Source organism: Tenrec ecaudatus, chromosome 16 (genome assembly GCF_050624435.1).
Source record: "Tenrec ecaudatus isolate mTenEca1 chromosome 16, mTenEca1.hap1, whole genome shotgun sequence".
NCBI classification, from domain to species: Eukaryota; Metazoa; Chordata; class Mammalia; order Afrosoricida; family Tenrecidae; genus Tenrec; species Tenrec ecaudatus.
Window position 1 is genome coordinate 53,115,593 of NC_134545.1, and position 24,559 is coordinate 53,140,151.

Genomic DNA, 24,559 nt, shown 5'->3' on the forward strand with positions numbered 1-24,559 from the left:
TGGGGCAGTTCTATTCTATTGCTTAAGCAACATTGTTCAATTGGGTTGCTATGAATTGGAATCGATTTGATCGCAGTAGGTTTGGTGTGGGTTTTTAATAGGGTAAAATATCTTCATACTTTGTTGAACTAGGGATTTTACTTTAAGGATTATAATCTTTAAATGATCAGCGATGCAGACCAAGATTTATAGTCAAAGGGTTTGATGGATACATGATGTTTATAAGTGAAAAAATGGAAACAAATATTAACCAAAGGGGAAATGGCCAAAAAAATTATAGCATACCTAAAGCTTGTTATAAAGAATGCTTTTGGTGCCCTGGGAAGACATTTATGCTATATTGTTAAGTAGGGAAATTTTTGATGAAAAAAACCCATCTTCCTAAAATATTAATGTTATTGCTGAAATGTGTGATTTTGTCTTCCACATTTTTTACATTAAGCACATTTTTTCTAACTAGAAAAAGCAAAGGATCCTATGTATTGCCCTTATTAAATTTTAATCATAATTTTATATAGTTACAATTTTATAACTATTGTACAATCTACTTATTATATTATGAAATCTTGTATTATAACTATGACATCATTATAGTTTATAATGATAAAAGTATAGTAATTTAGAAGGGTTGTATATTGTCTTTAAAGGGTCGTCATCACCACTGAAAGAGCGTCAGCTTTTGGTGCGGTTCACTGAACACGGCCTGGGCTGGTTTGGGCTACTTGAAGAAAGGATATGATGGTGATAAGTTATAGGTGTACGGTGCAAACTCAATGAAAGGTTGAAAAGAAAGTTCTATTTATCCAGTATTTTCTAATCAATTTCATTTAGAAGGTGAAAACTAATAGAGCAGCGGTTCTCAATCTGTGGGTCGCGACCCCTTTGGGGATTGACCGACCTTTCACAGGGGTCACCTCAGACCATAGGAAAACACTTATTTCCGATGGTCTTAGGAACCACGACACTGCTCCTCTACCTTCTCCAGGTGGGTCCGCCCACGTGCAGATACGCCCACATAAGAGTACCTGGTGTGAAGACTGCTACCCTTGCTACACCAGGCTTTAAGTCAAAATTTCATTTATTTGTAACTAGAAATAAATATTTCACAATATATAATTGCATATTGTTTTTGTGATTATTTACTATGCTTTAATTATGTTCAATTTGTAACAATGAAAATATATCCTGTATATCAAATATTTACATTATGATTCATAACAGTAGCAAAATTACAGTGATGAAGTAGCAAGGAAAATAATTATATGGTTGGGGTCACCACAACATGAGGCACTGTATGAAAGGGTTGAGGCATTAGGAAGGTTTAGAACCTCTGTAATAGAGGATGGGTGTTAGAAGTAATTGCTTGACTTGTATCCAGTGGGAAATTTATCTGGGAACTTTGTATCTGGGACTTTTGAAACGGCTAGTTGCTTCTGTACACCAAGTTGAACATTAACTTTCTTATTTTTTGCAACAACTAGAAAGAAAGCAGCAGTCTTGAGAGCTCGCAGAAAACAGCCTACAGGAAAAATGAAGCTTCCCATTTTCATAGCAGATGCATTCACAGCGAAAGCATTCCGTGGGAATCCTGCTGCTGTTTGCCTCCTAGAGAATGTAAGTACCTGGATTTGAGGTGCAGTGCTTGAAATTCTCGATTCTTAGAACCAACTATTATTTTTTAAAAACCAGACCCTGTTAGTTTCTCTCTTTGGCTTTTGTTGCAAATAGATTTTGACTCAATGATATGACGAGTGCTTATACCTGGTAGTTGGTTGCCGTGGCGACAGTCCTGACGCATGACGCCCACATGCGTGCAAAGTCACTGCTGGATTCGCAAGGCTGTGACCTTCCAGAACCAGATGCCAGGGCTGTCTTTTGAGGGGCCTCTGGGCGGGTTCACACTGCCGACTTTCTTTCGGTTAGCAGTCTAGCACTTAACTCTTTGTGCCACTCCACGCTAGGTTCAGCTTCGTGAAATGAAGATTCCCTTAGAGAAGAACTAGGGCTCCCTTTGAGGCTCTGGGTCTTTGCTTTGTTAACGAGAACGAGGTTAGATGCGTTTTGTGTCAGTCATTGAACCGGTTCTTGCTAATGCAGGGGTGTAACTTGGGCTGGTGTCACAGTGAGGGGCCTCATGGGGTCACTCCCTTCCTCTTCATGAACCTCCTCCTGGGCCAGATCCTTAGCAATTCTTATTGTCAATTTTAATGATACATTTTAGTTATAGAATAATATGTGAAGGGGAGGGAAAAAAGAAAATGAGCTGATTCCAGGAACCCAAGCGGAAGGCGAATTTTGAGAATGATGAGGGCAACGAATGTATGATGCTTTACTCAATTGATGTATGTATGGATTGTGATAAGAGTTGTATGAGCCCCAATAAAATGATTTAAAAAAAGGGGGAGACTCACAAAACCATTTATCTCTCCACCCTTCAATTAATCCCACATGTGTTTTTCTGCCAAGTTGGCACAATAAACCTTAACTATCATACACACACAAAAGAATATGTGATATATGTAGTTGTAAATTGCTTTATTGTGTTATCTCTTAGATTATATACATACTAACAATATTGCTTTGTAAGAATCTTTCTACATTGAATTACATGATAGGTAACTCAGCCAGAGCCCTTTTTGATTTTCTCCTTTTTCTTTAATTAGTTATTGATATAGGTTCACAAACAATAGTAACCATAATATTGTAGCCAATACAAAGTCAGTGACAATAACAACGCCAGCAAAGCCAGCAGTACATGCTTAGATAGCACATGCAGAACAATGCCTGCGATGCAAAGCGGCCTTGTAACTGGGTAAGAAAGAAAGCCCTGACTGGGGCACATCAGCAGGTTCAGAAGTAAATTAGCATAGAGTTTGAACCTTGGGGATATATTGGTACACCTAGTACTGGGCTGTCAAAAAGATATATTTTTGTTATAACTAACTGCAGGGATTTTTTAAAATGAAAAATAATGTATTTCTGTACACCACACAAACATTTTATGGACAATCACTTGGATGTCACTCTGCATGCAACACTTCTGCCCAGCGATGATGCCACTGGGCGATACCTCAAAACTGGCATGAACCAGAATTTTCCCCCTCTGGGGACCTGAAATAAGAAAGAAAACAAGGACAGTTACAGGTCAGTGCCCTACTAGAAATGTAGTCTCCTTCTTAGTAAACAAGGGCAATGCCATGTTGCAAATCACTTGATCAGTAAAGTCAGAAACCATGGTGCCCTGTTCAAAGATGGTGGCTGCCTGTGTTGCTTCGAAGGCGTGTTGTTCTCCGGAGTCTTGGCAGCAATCAGTCTCCCACCGCTGGTTCTGCTTCTTTCCAGACTCACAGGCCAGGAATTCTTCCTCCAGCTTTCTGTTTGGTTATTGTTCCAGGCACCAATATTTGGTCCTGCCCAGTTTCATATTGTCAGCCATAACTGAATTAATTTGAACCGATTCAAAGCCCTCATTCTGTGCGACTGGATATGGCCAACATGGCATTTAACATGAAGTCTTCTGATTGAATATCATGCGCTTTACCTATAGTTCATTCAAAGAGTCGCACAAAAGTTTGCTCTTGGCTGCTAACCAAATAGTTGGTGGTTTGGACCCAGCAGCAGCTCCACTGGAGGAAGATGAGGCAGTCTGCTTCTACAAGGTTGTAACTTTGGAATTCCTCTAGGGAGTTCTCCTCTGTCTTACAGGGCTGCTCAGAACCACAGTTGACTTCATGGCAATTACCTATAATTTAGACAGAAAATATTTTCAGGATCAAGTAAAGGGGATTTGCAAGGGATTAAGCAGATTGGTAGGATGAAGGTAGCCCTGCTGGCGTAGTGGTTACTCATTGGGCTGCTAACCGCAAGGTCAGCCATTTGAAACCACCAGCTGCTCCCCAGGAGAAAGAGGCAGCTCTCCACTTCCATAAACAGTTGCAGTCTTGGAACTGCACAGGGCCAATTCTACTCTTTCCTACAGGGTCGCTATGAGTTGGCAGCTTCTCGATGGCAATAAGTATCTATAGGGCAGCATAGAGAGAATTTAGTTTACTGTATCTCACTTTTATGATTAGGATAAATATTAACAAAGTAACTTTGATTAGGATAAATATTAACAAAGTAATCAAACATGCCTTGCAGCTTGGTCTCCTGAGAGGTAGGAACCAAGATCAGGCATCTTTGCACTACAAGCCATTCGTGCAAGAATAGATTTCCCGAGAATTACTTTGGTAAGCAACTGATGGTTTCTATTAAGTCATGTTAAGCTGGGCAAAGTGTGTGTTGCGACATTGGAGTGTAGCGAATCTCAACCTGGCCTGCACATTACAATCCCCTGGAAAGCTCCCCAGACCAATTACAACAGAATCTCTGGGGGCGGGACCCAGACGTCATTGTTGCTTTAAGCTCCCCAAGAGATTCCAGCGTGCAACCAAGGTCAAGAACAGCTCTAGCTTTATGGATTTATGGGAATAACAAAGTCCATAAAATGGTGATCAAGAGAGTCCTCAGCTCACTTTTACAATGCATTGAGTCTGCAACCCTGTAGCGGAGTGCAACCCTGCAATCCACACTGGCATTTTCTCTCCATAAAGTGCGGAAAGTAATAAAGCTTATAGGCCTTAGCAAGGACAGTAACTAACTCACAAGAGCTTGGACAGTCACGAATGAGAGAATAATTAACCAACAGATTCCAAATTGTGAACTTTCTTCAGAACCAATCTGGGAAGCATAAATAACTTCATGCCAAGGAATTGACGACATTGCTTGGTCAAGAGTTTTAGTACATGTGCTCTGTGTCTCTATGGAATACCCTTGACCTACCGTATATACTCGAATATAAGCCGACCAGAGTATACCGAGGTACCTATTTATTACCTGGGAAACCAGCAAAACTGATTGACTCGAGTATAAGCCTAGGGTGGGAAATGCAGGATGTGAATTAACACAGACACCAGAGGGGAGAGACGGAGCATAGCCACAGACACATCCTTACCAGTTCAGCTGCCGGCGTAAGTGAATCACTACAGGTGCTTCTGCGAATTGGAGCTGTCCACGTCATAGGATGGCTCTGTTTGGTTAGATGTGAGTAAACAAACATTTAAAGCCTTGCAGTGTCAGCAGGGCTTTGAATGAACAGTGGAGGAACGGCAATCACCCGCATGATGTTACACCTCGCTGGGGTACCACTGACCCCGTGTATAAGCCGAACCCCAGTTTTTTAGCATATATACACGCGTATATATGGTATATATTCATTTTAAACCAGTTCGTGGACATGGCATTATATCTCTAACTTACTCTGCTTACCTCTAGCACCCTCACTAAAAACAGACTTCAATGGTTTACCTAATTTTTCATTAATATGCCGATTTATATCTTTTGTTATTATTGTTTTTAACCTATTTAGGAACCTTTCCATTGAGTTGCAATCCATACTGGCAATGTGATTAACCAAAAGCTTGTGGTTTGAGCCCACCAGCAACTCTGTGGGAGAGAGATGTGTCAGTCTGCTTCCATAAGGAGGTGTAGCCATGGAAACCCCAAGAGGCAGTTCCATTCTTTCCTCCAGCATCTGTGTGAGTCAGAACTGACTCAGGGGCAATGTTGCTATTATTTCTTTAATTTACAGGAAGGGCACTTGGTGGCCTTCAGTGGCTGACACTTAGCTGTTAACTAAAAGTTCAGTAGTTCAAAATAACCAGTCCAGCTGTGGGAAATGAGGCAGAAGTCAGTTTCCGAAAAGATTTACAGCCATGGAAACTCTATGATACAGCTTTATTCTGCAATGTAGGGTGACTGTAAGTCAGAATGGGCTTGATGGCAAGGGGTTCCGTTTGATTAGAATCAGTATGTGAGCCGATGTAAGTCTTTTCTCTCACAGGGTGGCTGGTGGGGCTGAACGTTCCATGGCACCTTCGTGGCTCCTTGCCTCCCTACCAAGTCAGCTCTGACTCAAAGTGACCCTAGAACTGCCCTTGTGGGTTTCTGGGGCTATGCCTCTTTATTTATGGATTAAAAAAAACTCTTTACGGTTGTAGAAAGCGTCATCTTCGCCGGATAGGGCAAGATATGACAAAATAATCATTTATAAATTATCAAGGGCTCATGAGGGAGGGGGAGCAGGGAGGGAGGGGAAAAAAGAGGACTTGATGCAAAGGGCTTAAGTGGAGAGCAAATGCTTTGAAAATGTTTAGGGCAAAGAATCTACAGATGTGCTTTCTTTAATTGATGTATGTATATGTATGGATTGTGATAAGAGTTGTATGAGTCCCTAATAAAATGTTTTAAAAAAAAGCCTCATCGTTCTTTTGTGGTGGTTTCGAACCACTAACTACTCCACCAGGGCTGCTTTTTGGAAGTACTAAACTGAATGGATGAATGTGTGAATAGATAGAATTGAATGAATGTGAAAATATATAATCAATTAAATGGTGGCAAAATCTTTCTCTACATTTTCTAATTGATCAACAAGTCTTGACTGATTTCCACAGTCCTTGTTGGCAGAATAGAGGGGCCGATGTGCACAGGGCGTAGGACCTTTGAGTTCTGTGATGGAGTTGGGGAGAGCAGGTACCATTGTCACCATTGGGAACAGCGGCAGGTGTCTTATGGTTTCAGTGCTGCACGGTGTGCACAGAACATCATGATAAGACATCCAGGTGCCGCAGACGGAATCTCCCATTTCTTTTTTTTTTTTTTAACAATTTATTGGGGCTCATACAATTCTTTTCACAGTTCATACATATACATACATCAATTGTATAAAGCACATCCGTACAGTCTTTGCCCTAATCATTTTTTTCTCTTTTCTTCTTTTACATTTTATTAGGGACTCATACAACTCTTACCACAATCCATACATATACATACATCAATTGTATAAAGCACATCCATACATTCCCTGCCCCAATCATTCTCAAGGCATTTGCTCTCCACTTAAGCCCCTTGCATCAGGTCCTCTTTTTTTTTTTCCCCCTCCCTCCCCGGAATCTCCCATTTCTTCTAGGATGGTTGTAAAATTTAGCACATCTGCGTGGTTCTCCTTTGCTGGAATCTACCTACCTACAGCAAAGGGAGAGACAAATGAACAAAGATAAGGCACAGCGCCTATTTGTTGTCAGTTCCAACTCGTAGCGATTCTATTTGCAGCAGGATAAAACATCACAGTTTTTTGAGCCCATAGTTGCAGGCACTGTAAGCCATGGTGTCAATCCATGTCACTGAGGCTTTTTCTCTTTTTACTTACCAAGCATGATGTCTCTCCAGACAACATGTCCAAAATACATAAGACACCGTTCGGCTCACTTCTAAGGAGTATCCTGGCTGGACTTCTTCCAAGGTAGACTTGTTTGTTCTTTGGCAGTGCTCTCAACATTCTTCACCACATAATTGAAATGCATTACTTCTTCCATCTTCCTTTTTCATTGTCCATCTTTCCATGCATCTGAGGTGACTGAAAACACCATGGCGTGGGGCAGGCCCACCTTAGTCCTCAAAGCGGTATCCTTGCTCTTCTGCACTGTAACCAGGTCTGGTGCCGCAGATTGGCCCCGTTCAGTGCAACTCTTGATCTCTTGACTTCTGCTTCCATGGGCACAGATTGTGGATCCAAGCAAGAGGACATCCTTGCCGACTTTAATCTTTTCTCTTTATCATGATGTTGTCTATTGGTCCAGTTGTGAGGATTTTTGTTTTCTTTTTATTTTTTTAATCATTTTATTGGGGCTCATACAACTCTTCTCACAATCCATAATCCATCCATTGTGTCAAGCACATGTGTACATTCGTTGTCATCATCATTCTCAAAACATTTGCTTTCTACTTGAGCCCTTGGTGTCAGCTCATTTTTACCCTCCCTCCTTGCATCCCTCATGAACCCTTTATAAATGATAAATTATTATTATTTTGACATGTCTTACACTGTCCAACGTCTCTCTTCACCCACTTTCCTGTTGTCCGTCCCCCAGATTGTTTTCTTTACATTGAGTTGCAATCCATACTGAAGGCTGCAGTCTTTGATCTTCATCAGTAAGTGGTTTAAGTCCTTTTTGCTTTCAGCAAGCAAGGCTGTGTCACTGCAGATCACAGGTTGTTAAAACGCCTTCCTCCAATCCTGATGCGGCCTTCTTGTTCATCGAGTCCATCTTTTCTGATTACTTTCTCAGCATTCAATAGAATCAGTATGGTGAGGGGATACAACTCTGACTCGTACCTATCCTGGTTTTAAACCAGGCAGGATTCCCCTCTCCTGTTTGAAAGATTACCTCTTGATCCATGCACAGGTTCGACTGGGGCACCATGAAGTGTTCGAGAATTCCCATTCTTCTCAATGCTATCCATATTTGGGCTGTCATGTTTCTGAATGGCCACAAGATGGGAGTGTTTTAAAGTTTTACTCTCATTTTCTGATCTTTAATCTCTGAGAGGTCACACATGACAGAAGTTCAGTGAAACCCAGCAAAACAAACATGACCCTGCTTGTGTTTTGAAGTTTGATTCACATGAGATTGCCAAAGGAAAATGGATCTTAAATCCAGAGAATTAAGCAATGTCAGTTTGTAGCTGTAATGCTCTGCATTTGAAATAAGCATGTAGCAAAAAAAAAAAGAAGAAGAAAGAAAGAAGTGGGTAGCCTTCAATGGAAAGCCTGTTGGAACTACGATTCAGTATGTTAAAGGCTTGCAGGCTCCTTCTTTTGTTTCTAAATCTTCAGAGTTGAAGCTGGCCACAATCTTAGCCTCCTTGTGAGTGACCGCTCTCTTGACCTTTGTCTCTTGACCTTTGGTTCCTCTGTTGAAATTCAGTGAAAGTACACACTTGGGGCTGTGACTATTACAGCTTCTGCATTGTCTCTGGTGCCTCAGATAGATAGCTGGTGCATTTTAAATACCCAGGGATAGAAAGCACGGCTAGAAAGTAAAATCACAACTGGTGCCATTCAGCAAGGTAGACAGAATTAAAGGGCTGATGAAACATGTGGTCTAGCTGATGTGTGAAAATGACCATTTGCAAAGATACCGATTGCCAATAGATGGTGAACATGCTTTTATGCCTTTAAAGACCTTTGTGGTAGCTATATATTCTGGTGTCAGTTTGGGACTTGAGAGAATTAAGTGTGAAGGAGTGGAGTCTAGTCTGTCAATCGGATCATATCCGATGAGGCCTCTGTGTGGGCATGGCCTTCTCCTGAGAGTTCTGGGAACCCCGCCATTTCCCCTTGTAAGGTGGAGAGATTCTCTTTCGGCTCACTCCTTTGGAGATGCTCTACTGGAAAGACACATGGGAGCTGGAACCAGGGTAGCCGGAGAAGCCACGTAGAGACCCCTGCCAGTGCTGAGATGCTTACAATGCCACTGGATCCACAAAACTTCCAACCCACTGGTCTGTGATCCTCCTGCATTCTGCATCATTGTATATATTTTGTGAGTCTGAAGGGGACTTTATAGATTGGTATGAGACATATGGGCTAATATTGGATTTATGGACTTGATCTGGACTAGGCCGGGGTGTTTTCTGAATATTTAACTGCTCTTGTATATAAAGCTCTTTCCTATACCTATGAGAGCATCCATGAATTTGTTTCTCTTGTCTACCAAGACTAACTTTATCTTTAAGGTCCAGGAATACAGTAGGTGAAGAAGAAAGGAGTAGGACAGGGAGTTTAGAGGAAGGACTGGCAGTACAGGTTCCTGCAGCCAAGGTGTCAAGTTCAGGAAAACCAGCAAAGGTTTCTCATCCCTTTAATTACTATCCTTGCTAGGGACCTGAATGGCTCCAGGTCTTTCTCAAGTGGTCTGTGTACACACATGTAGACCAGATTCTACAGAGAACATTTAATAGGCCATGGAGTTCAGTTCGAGACACCATTGCCTTGTTGGTTGGGATTCCTCCACAGCTTCTCACTTCCACTCCAGCTGGGTGGGCCTTTTCACTCACCCAGGCCTCAGGTAGCCAAAGGTGTGACAGACACTCAGCTACTTCATTCCTATTCCCCTGTTTCCTTTTACTTTGACTCACAGAATCCTAGAATGTCAAAGAGCCCAGATTTAACAGAAGTAAGTACTTGATAACAGTAGAACATAAGTGAGGTCAAGTGGACTTGCCCATAAGCTGACCCCTTGTCTACCGTTTCCTTCCCAATTTACTAAATAAAACTCGCTGTATTGTCTAGGTCCATCTCAAGGCCCCATCTTGAAAACCCGAAAGATTTTTATCATCTAAGTCTCAAATATATCTATATTTCTTGGTGTTTCAATGATATGATTTCTGGTATTGCTCAGTGTTGCTTTCGGTGACTGTCTTGACTCCCCCACCTCCATGTTAAACCTCTTGGTCACTGGGCCATGCTTTATACACCAAGGTTTCTCAAACTATAATGTTCATACAAAGCACCTCGAGGTCTTGGTAGAATGGAAATTGGGATTCAAGAGGTGTGGCATGAAGATGCGAACACAACATACTGGCATGAAGCAGGGGACCAGTAGAGAGGTCTGAGGGGCTGGCCCCAATCCCAACTACATGGACAGCCACCCCTCCCCCCAGAAGAATTTACTTCAGAGGATGCACTGAAGCTACAGCTCAGGGAGAGGGACATCTGATCAGAGTACACAGGAGCAAATGAAGGGGAGGAAGGGAGAGTGGAGCACATCCTGGCCCACCAAGCCTTAAGGACGATATCCCTGCTCAGAGCAGCCAGTGCACAGAGAGGACCATATGGACTTACCCCATGACGCGGTCATTTTAACCTGCTTGATGAATGAATGAATGGTAGTTGCTTCCCAAGGAAGTCTGATTTATGTTTCCAGAGTCTCCATAACCTTTTGTTTCTACTTTAGAAATTGGATGAAGACATGCATCAAAACATTGCAAGAGAAATGAATCTCTCTGAAACGGCTTTTATCCGGAAATTGAATCCAACTGACGACTTTAAACAAAGTAAATGAACATTTTTCAACATTCTGGAACGGTACCAGGAACTGCTTGTGTAGCTGAGAGAAATGACCATTTATTATTTGCCTGTCGGCTGTAGTCGGTGAAGGGGATTCTGATTTGGTTTGGTTCTGGAGTGGCGGGAGAGAGGAGGTGCTGGCCTGCCTCAGCTCCAGATGCAGCACCGGGGAACCGGGGTGCTGACATTGTTTTTGCACCTACTTTAAGCACATGTGTAAGTTATTAACCATTTTAGTGAAATGACTAGGAAGGAATAAGAAAGTAAAGTGTGCAGTCTCCTTGCACGGGCATGATCTCACCTCTCGGTGCCTTTTCTTTCTCCACAGGTTCCTGCTTTGGACTAAGGTGGTTCACTCCAGCGAGTGAGGTCCCCCTCTGCGGCCACGCCACCCTGGCTTCTGCAGCTGTGCTGTTTCATAGAATAAGTAATGTGAATTTCCTCGATGAACCCGGCACTTAGCAAATCTTTTTTCACAGTTCTTATGCAGTCTTTCCAAAGCCTCAGAGTGACCGCTCTGAGACCTGGCAGAGTGTATTTTATGCACTCATGTGCAGAAATAAGAAAGGGCTATCTTCAGTCACGCTGTGGTCTTTAGCAGTCATTACTGAAAAGCTATGGTCCCAGTTACCCGGGCTGCTACTTTGCTTGCAATAATGTTGCCTGCTTTCTATGACAAACATGGTATGGGAAGGCATATTGGTCGATGAGGAGGTATGATACATAATATAATGATACATAATATAATATGATATGATATGCAGGGCCAGGGGACCAAAAGGCACACTTAGTCCCAAGTATGTGCCAACCCAAGTGAAATTCCACAGTGAGAGAGCCTTCTTCCTCTTCATGTTTTTACTTAAAAGCAAATTGATTTTTATTTTTGTTGTTGTTGAGAATATATATAGAGAAACATACACCAATTCAGCAGCTTCTCCATGTACAAATCAGTGACACTGATTGTGCCCTTCACATTGTAGAATCATTTTCAGCATCCTTTTTTGAGTTTTTCCTCCCCTGCTTCTTCCTTGTGGTTTACCATTTCTGCTCAGATATCCTTCTTTCCAATCCCTTCTTGCCTCCTAAACTTTATTCCTGGGGAATGCGGCCCTTTGGTCTTGTGTGGTTATTTGTTCTAAGGAGTGTGTACCTCCCTGGCATTATTGTTCACCTTATAGGCTTGTCTGTTGGCTTATAGCCCTGGTAGCATAGTAGGTATGCATTGGGCTGCCAACTGCAAGATCAAGAGTTCAAAACCACCAGCTGCTCCTCCTCAGGAGAAAGATGAAGCTTTCTAAATTTCTGTAAAGAGTTACAATCTCAGAAACCCACAGGGGCGGTTCTACTCTGTCCTATAGGGTCTCTGTGAGTTGGAATTGACTCAATGGCATTGAGTTATTGGCTGAAAGTTGAGCCATGGCGTGAGGAGGGAGGTCCAGGCTTGAAGAGTGAGTAGAAGTGATAGTTGACCTTGCAGTTGACCGGGTGTAAAAGATTCTTTACTTTGAACTTTGGAAGTTCATAAGCCCTGCCTAGATGTATACATAAGCCCTGTGAAGAGGGCTTGTAACACTCAATTCTGCTGGTTTGCATTTTGGCTGCATATAGTTGAGTAGATAGAGATCAGGGCTTTGTGGGACGGGGAAGCCCTTCAAGAAACTTTGTTCTTAACAGGAGGAAAGGGATTGACCTTTATGCTCTCCAGCAACCAACCCAGTCATTGGATGGCCATTCCTCCCCTATTCCCAGAAAGGGCCATGACCTTGGTCCTAGACAAAAGACTTTTTTTTTTGCCAGAGAACGTGAACACCACCCTTACTTTCACCACTCTGAGTGGGGAGCTAAAGGCCAGAAGAGCAGAGGATGGGATTATCCTGGACCTGCCTCTTTATCCGGCTCACCCCCAGGTCAGCACTTTTTTATTTTTGTCATAAACTGTGCACGACCAAACACTTGCCTGCTTTTTAAATGGTTTTGTATTTCTTTCCCATATAGGACTTCCGTGAAGTAGAAGACTTGATAAAGGTTAGTTTAAAAATAATGAAAATCAAATCTGAACTCCTGTGATACGGTGATTTGTTCTTGTTCAAATGAAGATTTGGTATCACTGGACCCCAAAACACAGTTCTCCAAGCAGCCTAAGTGTGGATGAGTGGTGCACAGTGTATTTTAGGCCTTCGTGTTAATAAGGAATATTTGGTGAGATGGTCCCTTAACTCTTTAAAAAAATTATTATTATTATTTAATTTATTATTATTTGGGAGTTAATACATACATTATTCCATAGTTCAATCATGTCAAGCAGAATTGTACCATTGCTACTACAATCAGTTTCCAAATATCCCTTTTCTTCTTTGGGTTCTTGACATTGTCTCCCTTTTCCCCTTCCCCTCACCACTGTTACCCACCCCTACCCCCCACACCCCAAACCCTTATTCTACCTCCTGCCCCTACAGGTTCATCACCCTTAACTCTTAGTAGTCGGTGTTAGCCTTGTGGTAGAATGAGGACAGGCTGCTGCGGATGAAAGGGGAACTGTTGGAGTTGAGAAGAGAGACTAGCACATCTGCAGGAAACCAAATTCTCTGGGCTGTAATTTCTGTTCTCATCTAGTGAAGAGGCCAGGCATGAACCTGGGCATGGTCATGTAAGTTCAGGTGTGAGACTTGGGGATTTCTTGCAGAAAAGGGTTATTCTATGAAATTCATGCAAACAAGGTAGATCTACCACAGCCCTTCGTTGTGATGAGGGTGTGGCTGAGGTAGAGGAGCTTTGGTGGAGGAAAGGACCAAATACATAGCTCAGCTTCCTCATGGACCTTTCTGGCAGTAGGGCTTAATAATGATGGTAGTAATGATGGTAATAGTAGCAATAATTGTAGTAGTAATAACAATAGTAATACTAAAGGAAAATCTTTTTAAGACCATGTGCTCTGTGTTTCACACATCATCCTATTTAATTCTCACGGTCACCTCTTGAGATAGGTAGTACAGTTGGCCCTCAGAGGTTTCCAAGGGCTTGGGCCACCTGTAGAAGGCAGGTGTGAGGCTGCAGAGAAGGTGGGGCTGAGGGCAGGACCAAGGCAAGAACCGTCCTGAGAAAAGATGATTTCATAAAATGGCCTTCTGGGGATGCCACTGGAGTGTTTCTCAGTGAATTTTCAACTGTCAACTTTAGTGTTTCTTTAGTGTTTTGCTCCAAGTTTTCAAAGACTACAAACAAGCCTCATGGATTCTGATATTGCACTCAGCCCTACCTATGGCTTAAGTTTCAGAAGACGAGTCAAATTTATAAATAAACTGCTAGAAGCATGCTAGTTGTGGGATCCAGCCCCACATCCGATGGGTCCTAAGGGAAAGTTGTGTAATTGAAGGGAAGAAATTAAGAGACAGACACAATTTGAGGGTGCTTACCTCCACTATGGTATCAGGAACCAGGTCTGGGCAGGGGAGAGACAATGTATTCTTACATCAACTTATGTAGTCTCTGGCATGCAAGCCCCCCTAATTACAGGTAACCACATAGAAATAACGTGGGCAATACCTTAACCCGAGAGGCCCCTGAGTTCATTGGAGGAGTGACCTAACACCAGTGCTAGGACCAGGTAAGGGGAAGTGACTGTCCCCTGAGCAGGGAGAGCAATAGCAACATGTCTCCCTTCCTTCCTGGTTCTCTGTTTCCCACAGCTAGTGAGAAAATGGGTAAAAAAACATTTTTACTGTGGACCTTGTTCATTAGTGGGAAGAACTTAACCTTCCCCAAGCCTCAGGTCAGCGTTTGTAAAATAGGGATAACCACTTGTTGCCATTTCGTGTCCGTGCTAGGAACGGGCAGTAGGATTCCCAGGTGAGAATTAAACGTTCGCATCGATCTGAGTGCACAGAGAGAAGGCGAGATTAGGAGGCACAGGGGATCCAGCCTCAGGAATCCCTCTTTCTAGAGCAAGGAATGTTAGATAAGTGTGAGCAGACAGGCCAGGCACAGGCTGATGCCCAGGACATCTTGGTCCTGGAAACTTGAACTTATTTGTCCCTCACAAGGAGTAGATCACCCGAGCCACCTTTGATGGCCACACTCTCCTCTGCTTAGGAGCTAGGAGTGCCACTAAGGGAGGAGGTGGGTGCCATTTGTCCTCTCATAATCCCACACACATCCCACACACCCGCACACACCCCAACACGCAAAGTTCTTAGCTCCGAGTACGAGCTAAGGCAAGTGAAGGTACCTTTAGCAAAGACTGGACGCTATTGATCTGTCACATTCGGTCTAAGGGGAAATAAGGTGCGTGCAAAGCAGAGCATCAAGATGAGTCCTCCAGACACTACTTCCATCGAACTGCCTCTCCGAGCCTTGCCATTCACAGGGGTCTAGGTGCTGCTGCAGGTATGCTACACAGATTTAAAAAACAACTACTTATTAAAAAAACTACTTATTGATTCCCTTTATTGGGGCCTCTTCCAGCCCGATAACATTCCACACATCATTTATATCAAATATATTTGTACATATCTACATAGATTTCATTAATCTTCACAATAACTCTAAGAGGTAGGTATGATTTCTACTTACTAGTAGGTCATAGTGATGGAGAACTTAGGCTCCTAAGCCTCTAAGATGTGGGTCAAGGTGTGTGTGTGTGTGTGATGTATGTGTAACTCTGGACCTTTCTTAGACTCTTTCTTTTCCATGGGGAAAAGTATCTACGTGAAGGAGTTGTGTATGTTGAGGCGGGGGGTAAGGTCTTGTGAACAATGGAAAGGAGGGCCTCTAATTTGAGGCCCACACAGAATAATAAGCTGAAGGGCCTCACAGAGGTTGCTTTGGTAGCCAGGAAACTGGCCTTCCCTGGACACTAACCTGAGCCCCAAACTGAACTAAATCTGTAATGGATGAGGGACGAGTGTGCCTGACACAGGGCAGAGGGGCAAAGAGGGGCTGGTTTACCCAGGGCTGCTGCTGAGGGGCTGTTGGGTTGTCATTACAGACTGCCATTGGGGACACTCTGGTCCAGGACATTTGCTATTCCCCGGATACCCGGAAGCTCCTGGTCCGGCTCAGTGATACTTACAACAGGTACAAAGATTTGACCTCCTAAGTGCAGATGTCTAGCTGGGGCGCGGCCTGGCTGTGCTTCCTCCAGTCAGATGGAGATTTCCCTGTCCGTGAACTTCTTCCACTGTGCCAGTAGGAAGGTAGTGCTCACTTGCTCTTCCGTCCCCTTCTGCTGAGCAGTTCTGGGCGAGCAGCACCCTGGCCTGCTGGACAGAGCCTGTGTAGAGGGTCGTCTGTGACATGTGTTTCTCTTGATCCATCCGTTTTTGAACAAGGGCATTTCTGGAGGACCTGAAAGTCAACACCCAGGATCTACTGCAAGTGGAAAACTCAGGGAAGGTGAAAGGACTCATTCTCACCGTTAAAGGAGAGGCTGGTGGGCAGAGCAGCGGGTTTGACTTTTACTCCAGATACTTTGCGCCATGGGTTGGTGTGGCTGAGGACCCTGTGACAGGTACGTTTTCACTTGGGCTCAGGGGACGGTTAAATGATGGTGGAGAGGGATTACGCAGAGCTGTTGCCATCCCCTTCAAGGGACTTCTCGGGGCGTTTGGGTTTTGAGCCGCCTTTGTTTCTCTCTCCCCTTCCTCTGAGCTGACTGACGCTTCCTTTGAAAGCACAAAATAAAAGAAGGCCAAGCTTAGTGTCAGGCAGCCTGGGTTTCCAGCCTAGCTTTCTACCCTCAACCACGGGCACGCTACTTAATGCTTAAGTCTCCGTTTTCCTTCTCTGTAACAGATAATACCTCCTTGGGTATGCCAACACAAAGCAGTTAAGTGCCTGGGACATAGTCAGTACTCAATAACGATTCTCTCTCTTTCTCTCTTTGAGCCATCACTTGTAACATAAGCTCACTGCCCTTCTTTTCCCCTCCCTCCTCACTGGCCTCCAGACTGCTGGTAAACTGTAAGCTATTTTAATCATGACAATGAAACTGGCTTCCTGAATCAGCCCGTGCAAATTTGTAATTTGAAAATTCCAGAAACCGATTCCAATAGCTTCCGAAAGCCCTTTGTTCCTTTTCCAGGGACAGGCTTCTCTCTCATGAATCCTGGTGGCGTCTTTGACAACTAGATAAGGCTTGGCTTGCGAAGGAAAACGTCCCAGCCTCAGATGGCGGATAGGAACACGGGACAGGGATAGCATTTCTTTTCTAGTATTTTCTTTTTTTATTAATTAAATACTTTTATTGGAGGCTCTTGCATCTCTTGTCACAATACATACATTACTCCAATGTGTCAAGCACGTTTGCACATATGCTGCCATCATCATTTTCAAAGCATTCTCTTCCCACTTGAGCCCCTGATATTAGCTCCCCATTTCTTCCCCCTCCTTCCCCTGCCCTCTCTCCCTCATGAACCCTTGATAAGTTATAGGTTATTATTTCCATATCTTACATTGTCCTCCTTTACCCCTCACCCACTTTTCTGTTATTTGTCCCCCTGGGAGGGGGTTATAGGTTGATCCTTGTGATTGATTCCTCCCTTCCCCCCTCCCCACCCCCACCTTCCCCTAATCCTCCTGGTATCTCTACTCTCATTGTTGGCCCTGAGGAGTTTATCTATCCTGGATTCCTAGTGTTTCGGGCTCTTATCTGTAGCAGTGTGGATGCTCTGGTCTAATCTGATTTGTAAGATTGAACTGAGGTCATGGTAGTGGGGTGAAGGAAGCACCAAAGAACTAGAGGGAAGTTGTGTGTTTCATCGGTGCTATACTGCTCCCTGGCTGGCTCATCTACCTGTGACCCCTCTGTGAGGGGATGTCCAATTGTCTACAGATGGGCATTGAGTCTCCACTCCATGCCTCCCCACCCCCACCCTCCCTACATACACACATCATTCACATTGGGTATGATTTTGTTCTGGGTCTTAGATGCCTGATACCTGATCCCATCAACACCTCATGATTACACAGGCTGGTATACTCCTTCTGTGTGGGCTTTGTTGCTTCTGAGCTAGATGGCCACTTATTTATCTTCAAGCCTTTAAGACCCCTGATGCTATATCTTTTGATAGCTGGGAACCATCAGCTTTCTTCACCACATTTGCTTATGTACCCATTTTGTCTTCAGTGATCATATCTGGAAGGTGAGCATCGCAGAATGCTGATTGTTAGAACAAAGTGCTCTTGTGTTGAGGTAGTACTTGAGTGGAGGCTCAATATCCATCTGCAACCATAATTCTTAACATATAGATATGAGTACATAGTTCTATTCCCCTCTCATTAGATATATATTTACATATGTATATGCCTGTATTTAGGCCTCTATAAATGTCCTTTGCCTCCTGGTTCTTTCCTCTATTTCCTTTTGTCTCACCATCATGTTCAGCCTTCCTTCAGGTTTAGTAATTCCACGCTACTACATTTCTTAAGCCCCAATAGGCATCCTATTGATATTAGTTCACTTGTTCCCTTGTCCATTGATTTTAGTTCACTTGTTGATTTTAGTTGATTTCAGTTCACTTGTTGTTACCTTGATTTTAGTTCACTTGTTGTTCCCTTGTCCCTGGGTTGGTTTTCCCCTCACCTCCTTCCTTTCTCCCACCTCCCCTTCTCCCTTATCCATCTGGAACCAGTGGTCCCATTCTTTTTCACCTCTGAATTATTTATCCCACCTATCTTATCTAGATAGACATGAAGATACATTAATAAGTTCAAAAACCAGGAAAAGTAAAATAAAACAACAAAGGAAGTCAAAACCCACAAAACAATAACAACAACAAAACAAAAGAATGATAATTAAAAGAAAGCCACTGACAAAAATGGAAAAGTTTATAAATAGTTCAAAGTCTGTTGGCCTTTACAAATGTTTTCCAGTCCAGTCTGATGGGGTGCCACATTCTGTCTCCAAAGTTTATTTTTGGCATTCCCCAGGGATTTCATCACTTTGCTCCCCTTGCTGCTGTGTTGCATGCCCCAATGTGATGGGGTCAGATTGGGCACAGTTCCCGCACTGTGTCTCCAGTGTTGTACTGCACAATGCCATGGTTCAGTGAGGGACGCCGTGTCCTGTGGAGGGGCCAGCCCTACAGTCCTCCCCATGCATTGCCTGCTCTGAACAGGAACATTGTCCTTGGGGCTTGGTGGGCCAGGCTGTCCTCCAGGGTTAGCATTTCTTTTCTTCTCCTCCTTTCTCAGTCCTACCCTATAGGGGAGTGGGATGGGCTTGGGACCTCACACTAGTTTGAGGCAAAGGGCTGAAAGCAGAGCTGGACAGTAATACCCCACCTCCTGCTTTCCCCATCCGGGATAGCAGTGGGCTGAGCAGCAAAGGTCAGGAGGTTGGAAGGAAGCCTGGTCGCGTGAGGGCGCAGGGCAAAGGGAGTCTGGGCAGAGGCATTGAGGCTCCAATTCTGGGAGATGGCTTCAGGACGGAGATGACCTCTCTGAGAGACAAAGTACATGAAAGGCAGAAGTCAGCAAGTGAGCACTTTGGAAGATTCAGGAAGAGGCCCAAAGACATCCAGACCATCAAACTCCAACCCTTACTGTGGACAAGAAGTCCTAGGCATATTTGCACATGAATAGGTGCTTCCCAAAGATTTTAATTGGTACAGAGGTAAGACTCTTTTCTATAATAATGCTTTTCTAGGGTAGAAAGATCTCTGGACAGCAACTGCTATGTGAAACCCTCGATCTCCCCACCATGAGCTGGCGATGAGCTCAACAAGACTCAGCTGCAATGGAATTCAGCCTTCACAAAGTATAACACAAATTGGAGACATCATTTGGAGAGGTTTATCCACAAACTCTGTGCCTACCTTGCTACCTCCCAGGGTCACATCTTTGTTAGGGCCATAGCCAATATGATAATTAGGTTGACGAAGGCTTAGTCAAACTGGAATTATTTGTATGATAGATTGAAGTTGCTTATAAATTGACCACAAAGCATCCGGGATTGACTTACAATTTTTTTGTCTTCTGAAGGATCTGCACATACTGTTCTCAGCAGCTACTGGTCCCAACAACTGGGGAAGAAAGAGATGCATGGTAGGATCACTCTTTCCCATTTCCTTTTTATTTGCCAGTGGTTATGTGTTAGGCTGCTAACCACAGGGTCAGCAGTTTGAAGCCATCATCTGCTTGAGATGAGGTTTTCTATCCTGTAAACAGTTACAGTCTCAGAAACCCACAGAGGCAGTTCTATCCTGTCCTATAGGGTCACTAGGAGTCTGAAATAACTCCATAGCAGTGAATTTGGTTTTTGGTTTTAAACTCTATGCTAAGGAGCCCTAAGGCATAACATTACACACTTAGTTGCTAACCGGGAGGTTGGCAGTTCCAACCCACTCGGCAGGTCTGAAGGAGGAAGACCTGGTGATGGATTTCTGTAAAGATTACAGCTAAGCAAGCACTATGGACGTTATACTCGTCTGACGGGGTTGCTATGAGTCAGATCCACTGGTAGCATTCAACATCAATCACTGTAAGTTGGTCTTTCTTTGCCTATTTTATTATCAATTTGAAAATATAGTGCCATGCTATTTACAATCACATAAAAACCAAAAGTTTTTAAACTTCTTCAGCCTTAACCTTCCCCCCAAACAGCCACTTTCTATGCCCACCCTCCACAGACCATTACAATACAGTAAGTGTGCAATAAAGGTTTCTCCAAAACCAAAAACCAAGCCATTGTTGTTGAGCTGGGTCCGACTCATGGGTCCCTCTCAGACATAGTAGAACTGTGCCATAGGATTCCCAAGGCTGTGGTCTCGTGGGCTGAGCATCAGGCTGATAACGCCTGGGTTGGTAGTTCAAACCCACCTGCCTCTCCTGCAGGAGAAAGTTGGGACGGGCAGGTCCTAGAACATCTTAGAAACCCTATAAAGGGTCACTCAATTCAGGGTCCATAGGTTGGGTTTGGGTTCACCTTTATAGAAAGAGATTGCTACTTTTCTCCTATGAAGTGGGTGATGGGTTCAAACCACAAAGCTTTGGTTAGCACCAGAGTGCTTTAATCAGTGTTCCACTAGTGCTCTGAATAAAATTAACTGTAGAGTCCAGAGAATGGGGGCTTGGGGGGCAGAATTGTTGGCTTCGTGCAGGAGACTGGCTGGAAGCCGATGACTTCAGCAGCTGACAGCAACCTGACTGCTAGAAGTTATTTGTCGCGTGGTAGGTGAGGCTAGATGATCATTGACGACCTGACTGACATGGCTAGTCCTGGAGTCCAATCAAACAAATCATTCTGGAGTCAAGTCTCCTGGTGGTGAGTGTACTTTTCAGAGGTACAAATATGAGGTTGTGGAGGCTGTGCTGCCCTGATTATGAGTAGAATCTGACCTAAAGCATGGAGGTTTTATGGAGGGTTAGGCCTCGGTGACCTTGACTTGGAGGTGGCCGTGTGGCTGGCCCTTTCCTTGGTGAGTATTATTACTCACAGGCTCTGAGCTCAGGGGAGTAGGGGCTCTGGCTCTTTTGTGTGTGACTGGCCCACACGGTGGCTTGAGGATGCTATGTCATGAAGCAATCATCTGCCCTACATCCCACCACGTCTGTAGCGTCAGGCCCACAGTGGCGGTCCTTTCACACCTGGGAAGATGGGGCCTCCGCAAGACACCCTGCTTCACTTCCGAAACATCACGATGGGACAGAACACTGCCCAATCTATGTCTTCATCTTCCCCTGCACCCTTGTTGCCTCTTAGAGAGAACCGTGGAGGAGGCTGGTGTGAGGTGCACACAGGGGAAAGTAGAGGAAGTGGCCCAGGAGCAGGCCCAAGAAGAGAAGAAGATAAGAGTTGTGTGTTTTGTAGACCAGATGGTGTTTGTGGCCCGCAGGAGAGTGAGGGTGGGTGGCACCATGTATGACGGACACTTTTTTCTATTTTTTTAATTTAAGGAGAACATGTATTAAGTCCTGAAAGGGACGAAGACACAGACACATGCCCCAGATGAGGGAGACAATTAGCACGTGGTGTCTGGGCTGATGAAATCACTTGTTGGAGGGCACTAAGTTTTACTGTAGTAAATGTCACTCTGTCCTGTTGATTAAAAAGGGGAAATGATCTCACTTTGTGACTTGCTTCCTGATCTCTCTAGCCTTCCAGTGTTCTCGCCGAGGAGGAGAACTGATGATTTCGGTGCGAGCCGACCAACGAGTTGACATCCGGGGAGGTGCTGCTATTGTCCTAGAGGGCTCACTGACCGCCTAAAGGGGCTGCAGCTGATGGACGGCTGTCTTCAATGAATAAATATTTTCTGGAAAAAAAAAAAGTAATGGGTTGCCTTTTTCAAATGTGCATATTAGTCCAGTTAATTTGTACATTATAGATTAAAAAACAGACATATAAATGGAGATGTAGAAATGCTTTCTGACTCACTAAGTAATGGAGTTTTGGCTTTTTCTATGAACTTCTTGATTATATGACTAATGAGAAACGGAGGAATATGTTTATGAGGCATGGCATAAACCGCTGAAATATAGGTGAGAGAATCTGATGGACTATTTTGCAGACATTAAAAAGACCCAGTAAATTATATGGAGGTATAGAAAAAATATTTAGTGATATAATAGAAAATAAACTACAGTAAGTGATAAAATGTTATCAAATACGTATTATGTGGCATCTATGGAGAATTATGAATTTACGTGGCAAAGACTGAACAGGGAAAGCTGTTCATGTGCAGAGTAGTATGATGGAAGGAATAATGTTTCAGGAATATTTTCTTTATTGTTGAACTTGCGTATAATAACTGAAAATCAGAACAAAATTCAGGGGGACAAGTACATGCTTTAGGCTACTTCCTATGTTCTTAAAGCTACCCATGAAAGGTAATGTACCAATGAGTGTGAGAAAATGATCTGAACTGAGTGTGGTGATGCTTGCATGACTCTTCTTAATATGACTGAACTGCTAAATTTCATGACATGTGGCTTATATGCCAATAAACTATTTTAAAGTAATATAACCTGTTAGTATTTTTCTGATATGTGTTTTCAGAGTGAAAACTCTAAAAATGTCTTCCCTTACTTTAATACAATGGGTTGTAACATAAACTTGCATTCAGTTCAATTTGTAATACTAGATAGCTATCATTGACTTTGGGTGAGGACCTTTTCAAGTTAGTGAGAGTGTTCATGTAAAAGTTATTCTCCACAATGTCCCCTGTAATAATGGCAACTTTAAGATGCTGCTTGCAAGCACATGGTTGCTACTAAATGAAGGTTAGCTGCCTGAAGGTTGTCTGCCATCCAGAGCTAGCTGACTGCCCCACCCCAAGTACCGCCCACTCCCTTCTGATAAGGATCCTAGATTGCTCCCCTGGAAAAGAGCTCAGGGACACCTGAGGTCAAGCCAGCTCCTGGATGACCAGGGTTAACACACCATCTTAACTCTAGGACCTGCCTGTTTTGTTACATGTGGACCTTCCTGTGTATGCCTGTGCCCTCCCTCCCCCTTCCACACATGTATGACCTAGCTTGCATTCCCTGAGACGATATAAGCCTGTCAGAGAATACATCAGTGCTCTCGCTCTCTCTTTGCTTCTGGTTTTCATGAAAGAGGTGAGCCCTTGCTTGCCTTCTCTGATGGTTCTTTAATATACCCTTCAATTGTACAAACACCCCCTAGGACCCATTTGGTTGTGGTGACTGGTGCCCAACACTGTGCCATCCCCACGATTGTTCTTATGTTTGGGCCCATCGATGTAGACACTGTGTCATTTTTTTAAATCATTTTATTAGGGGTGCATACAACTCTTATCACAGTCCATACATACATCAATCGTGTAAAGCACATTTGTACATTCATTGCCCTCATCATCCTCAAAACATTTGCTCTCCACTTAAGCCCCTGGCATCAGGTTCTCATTTTTCCCCTCCCTTCCCGCTACCCCCTCCCTCATGAACCCTTGATAATTTATAAATTATTATTTTGTCACATCTTGCCCTATCCGACATCTCCCTTCACCCACTTTTCTGTTGTCTGTCCCCCAGGGAGGAGGTGACATGTAGATCCTTCTAATTGGTTCCCCCTTTCCAACCCAGCCTCCCTCTACCCTCCCAGTATCACCACACTCAGCACTAGTCCTGAAGGTATCATCCGCCCTGGATTTCCTGTGTTTCCAGTTCCTATCTGTACCAGTGTACTTCCTCTGGTCTAACCAGACTTGCAAGGGAGAATTCAGATCATGATAGTGGGGCTGTGGGTGGGAGTGGGGGTGGAGAAAGCATTTAGGAACTAGAGGAAAGATATTTTTCACCGTTACTACATCGCACCCTGACTGGCTTGTCTCCTCCCTGAGACCGCTCTACAAGGAGATCAGTGGCCTACAAATGGGCTTTGGGTCTCCACTCCACACTCCCCCCTTCATTCACTAGGGTAAGATTTTTTGTTCTGATGATGCCTGATACCTCATCCCTTCGACACCTTGTGATCGCACAGGCTGGTGCTTCTTCCATGTAGGCTTTGTTGCTTATGAGCTAAATGGCCACGTGTTTACCTTTAAGCTTTTAAGACCCTAGACGCTATATCTTTTGATAGCCGGGCACCATCAGCTTTCTTCACCACATTTGCTTGTTCATCTGCTTTGTCTTCTGCGGTTGTGTTGAGAAGGT

General features: G+C 43.8%; 1 protein-coding gene across 2 annotated transcripts in view; it reads left to right on the plus strand.

The window, feature by feature from the left end:
• PBLD (phenazine biosynthesis like protein domain containing) overlaps nucleotides 1-22,215 on the plus strand; it is a 45,039-nt gene extending 22,824 nt beyond the window's left edge. For both annotated transcript variants that reach the window (XM_075533664.1, XM_075533663.1), the window contains 9 exons: nucleotides 1,482-1,614; nucleotides 10,836-10,935; nucleotides 11,277-11,375; nucleotides 12,746-12,855; nucleotides 12,944-12,973; nucleotides 15,933-16,021; nucleotides 16,276-16,454; nucleotides 19,928-19,990; nucleotides 22,042-22,215. In XM_075533664.1, the coding sequence (XP_075389779.1) occupies nucleotides 1,531-1,614; nucleotides 10,836-10,935; nucleotides 11,277-11,375; nucleotides 12,746-12,855; nucleotides 12,944-12,973; nucleotides 15,933-16,021; nucleotides 16,276-16,454; nucleotides 19,928-19,990; nucleotides 22,042-22,154 (867 nt within the window). In that variant the 5' untranslated portion in view covers nucleotides 1,482-1,530 and the 3' untranslated portion in view covers nucleotides 22,155-22,215. The remainder of the gene's footprint in view (nucleotides 1-1,481; nucleotides 1,615-10,835; nucleotides 10,936-11,276; nucleotides 11,376-12,745; nucleotides 12,856-12,943; nucleotides 12,974-15,932; nucleotides 16,022-16,275; nucleotides 16,455-19,927; nucleotides 19,991-22,041) is intronic.
• Nucleotides 22,216-24,559: the final 2,344 nt, after the last annotated feature.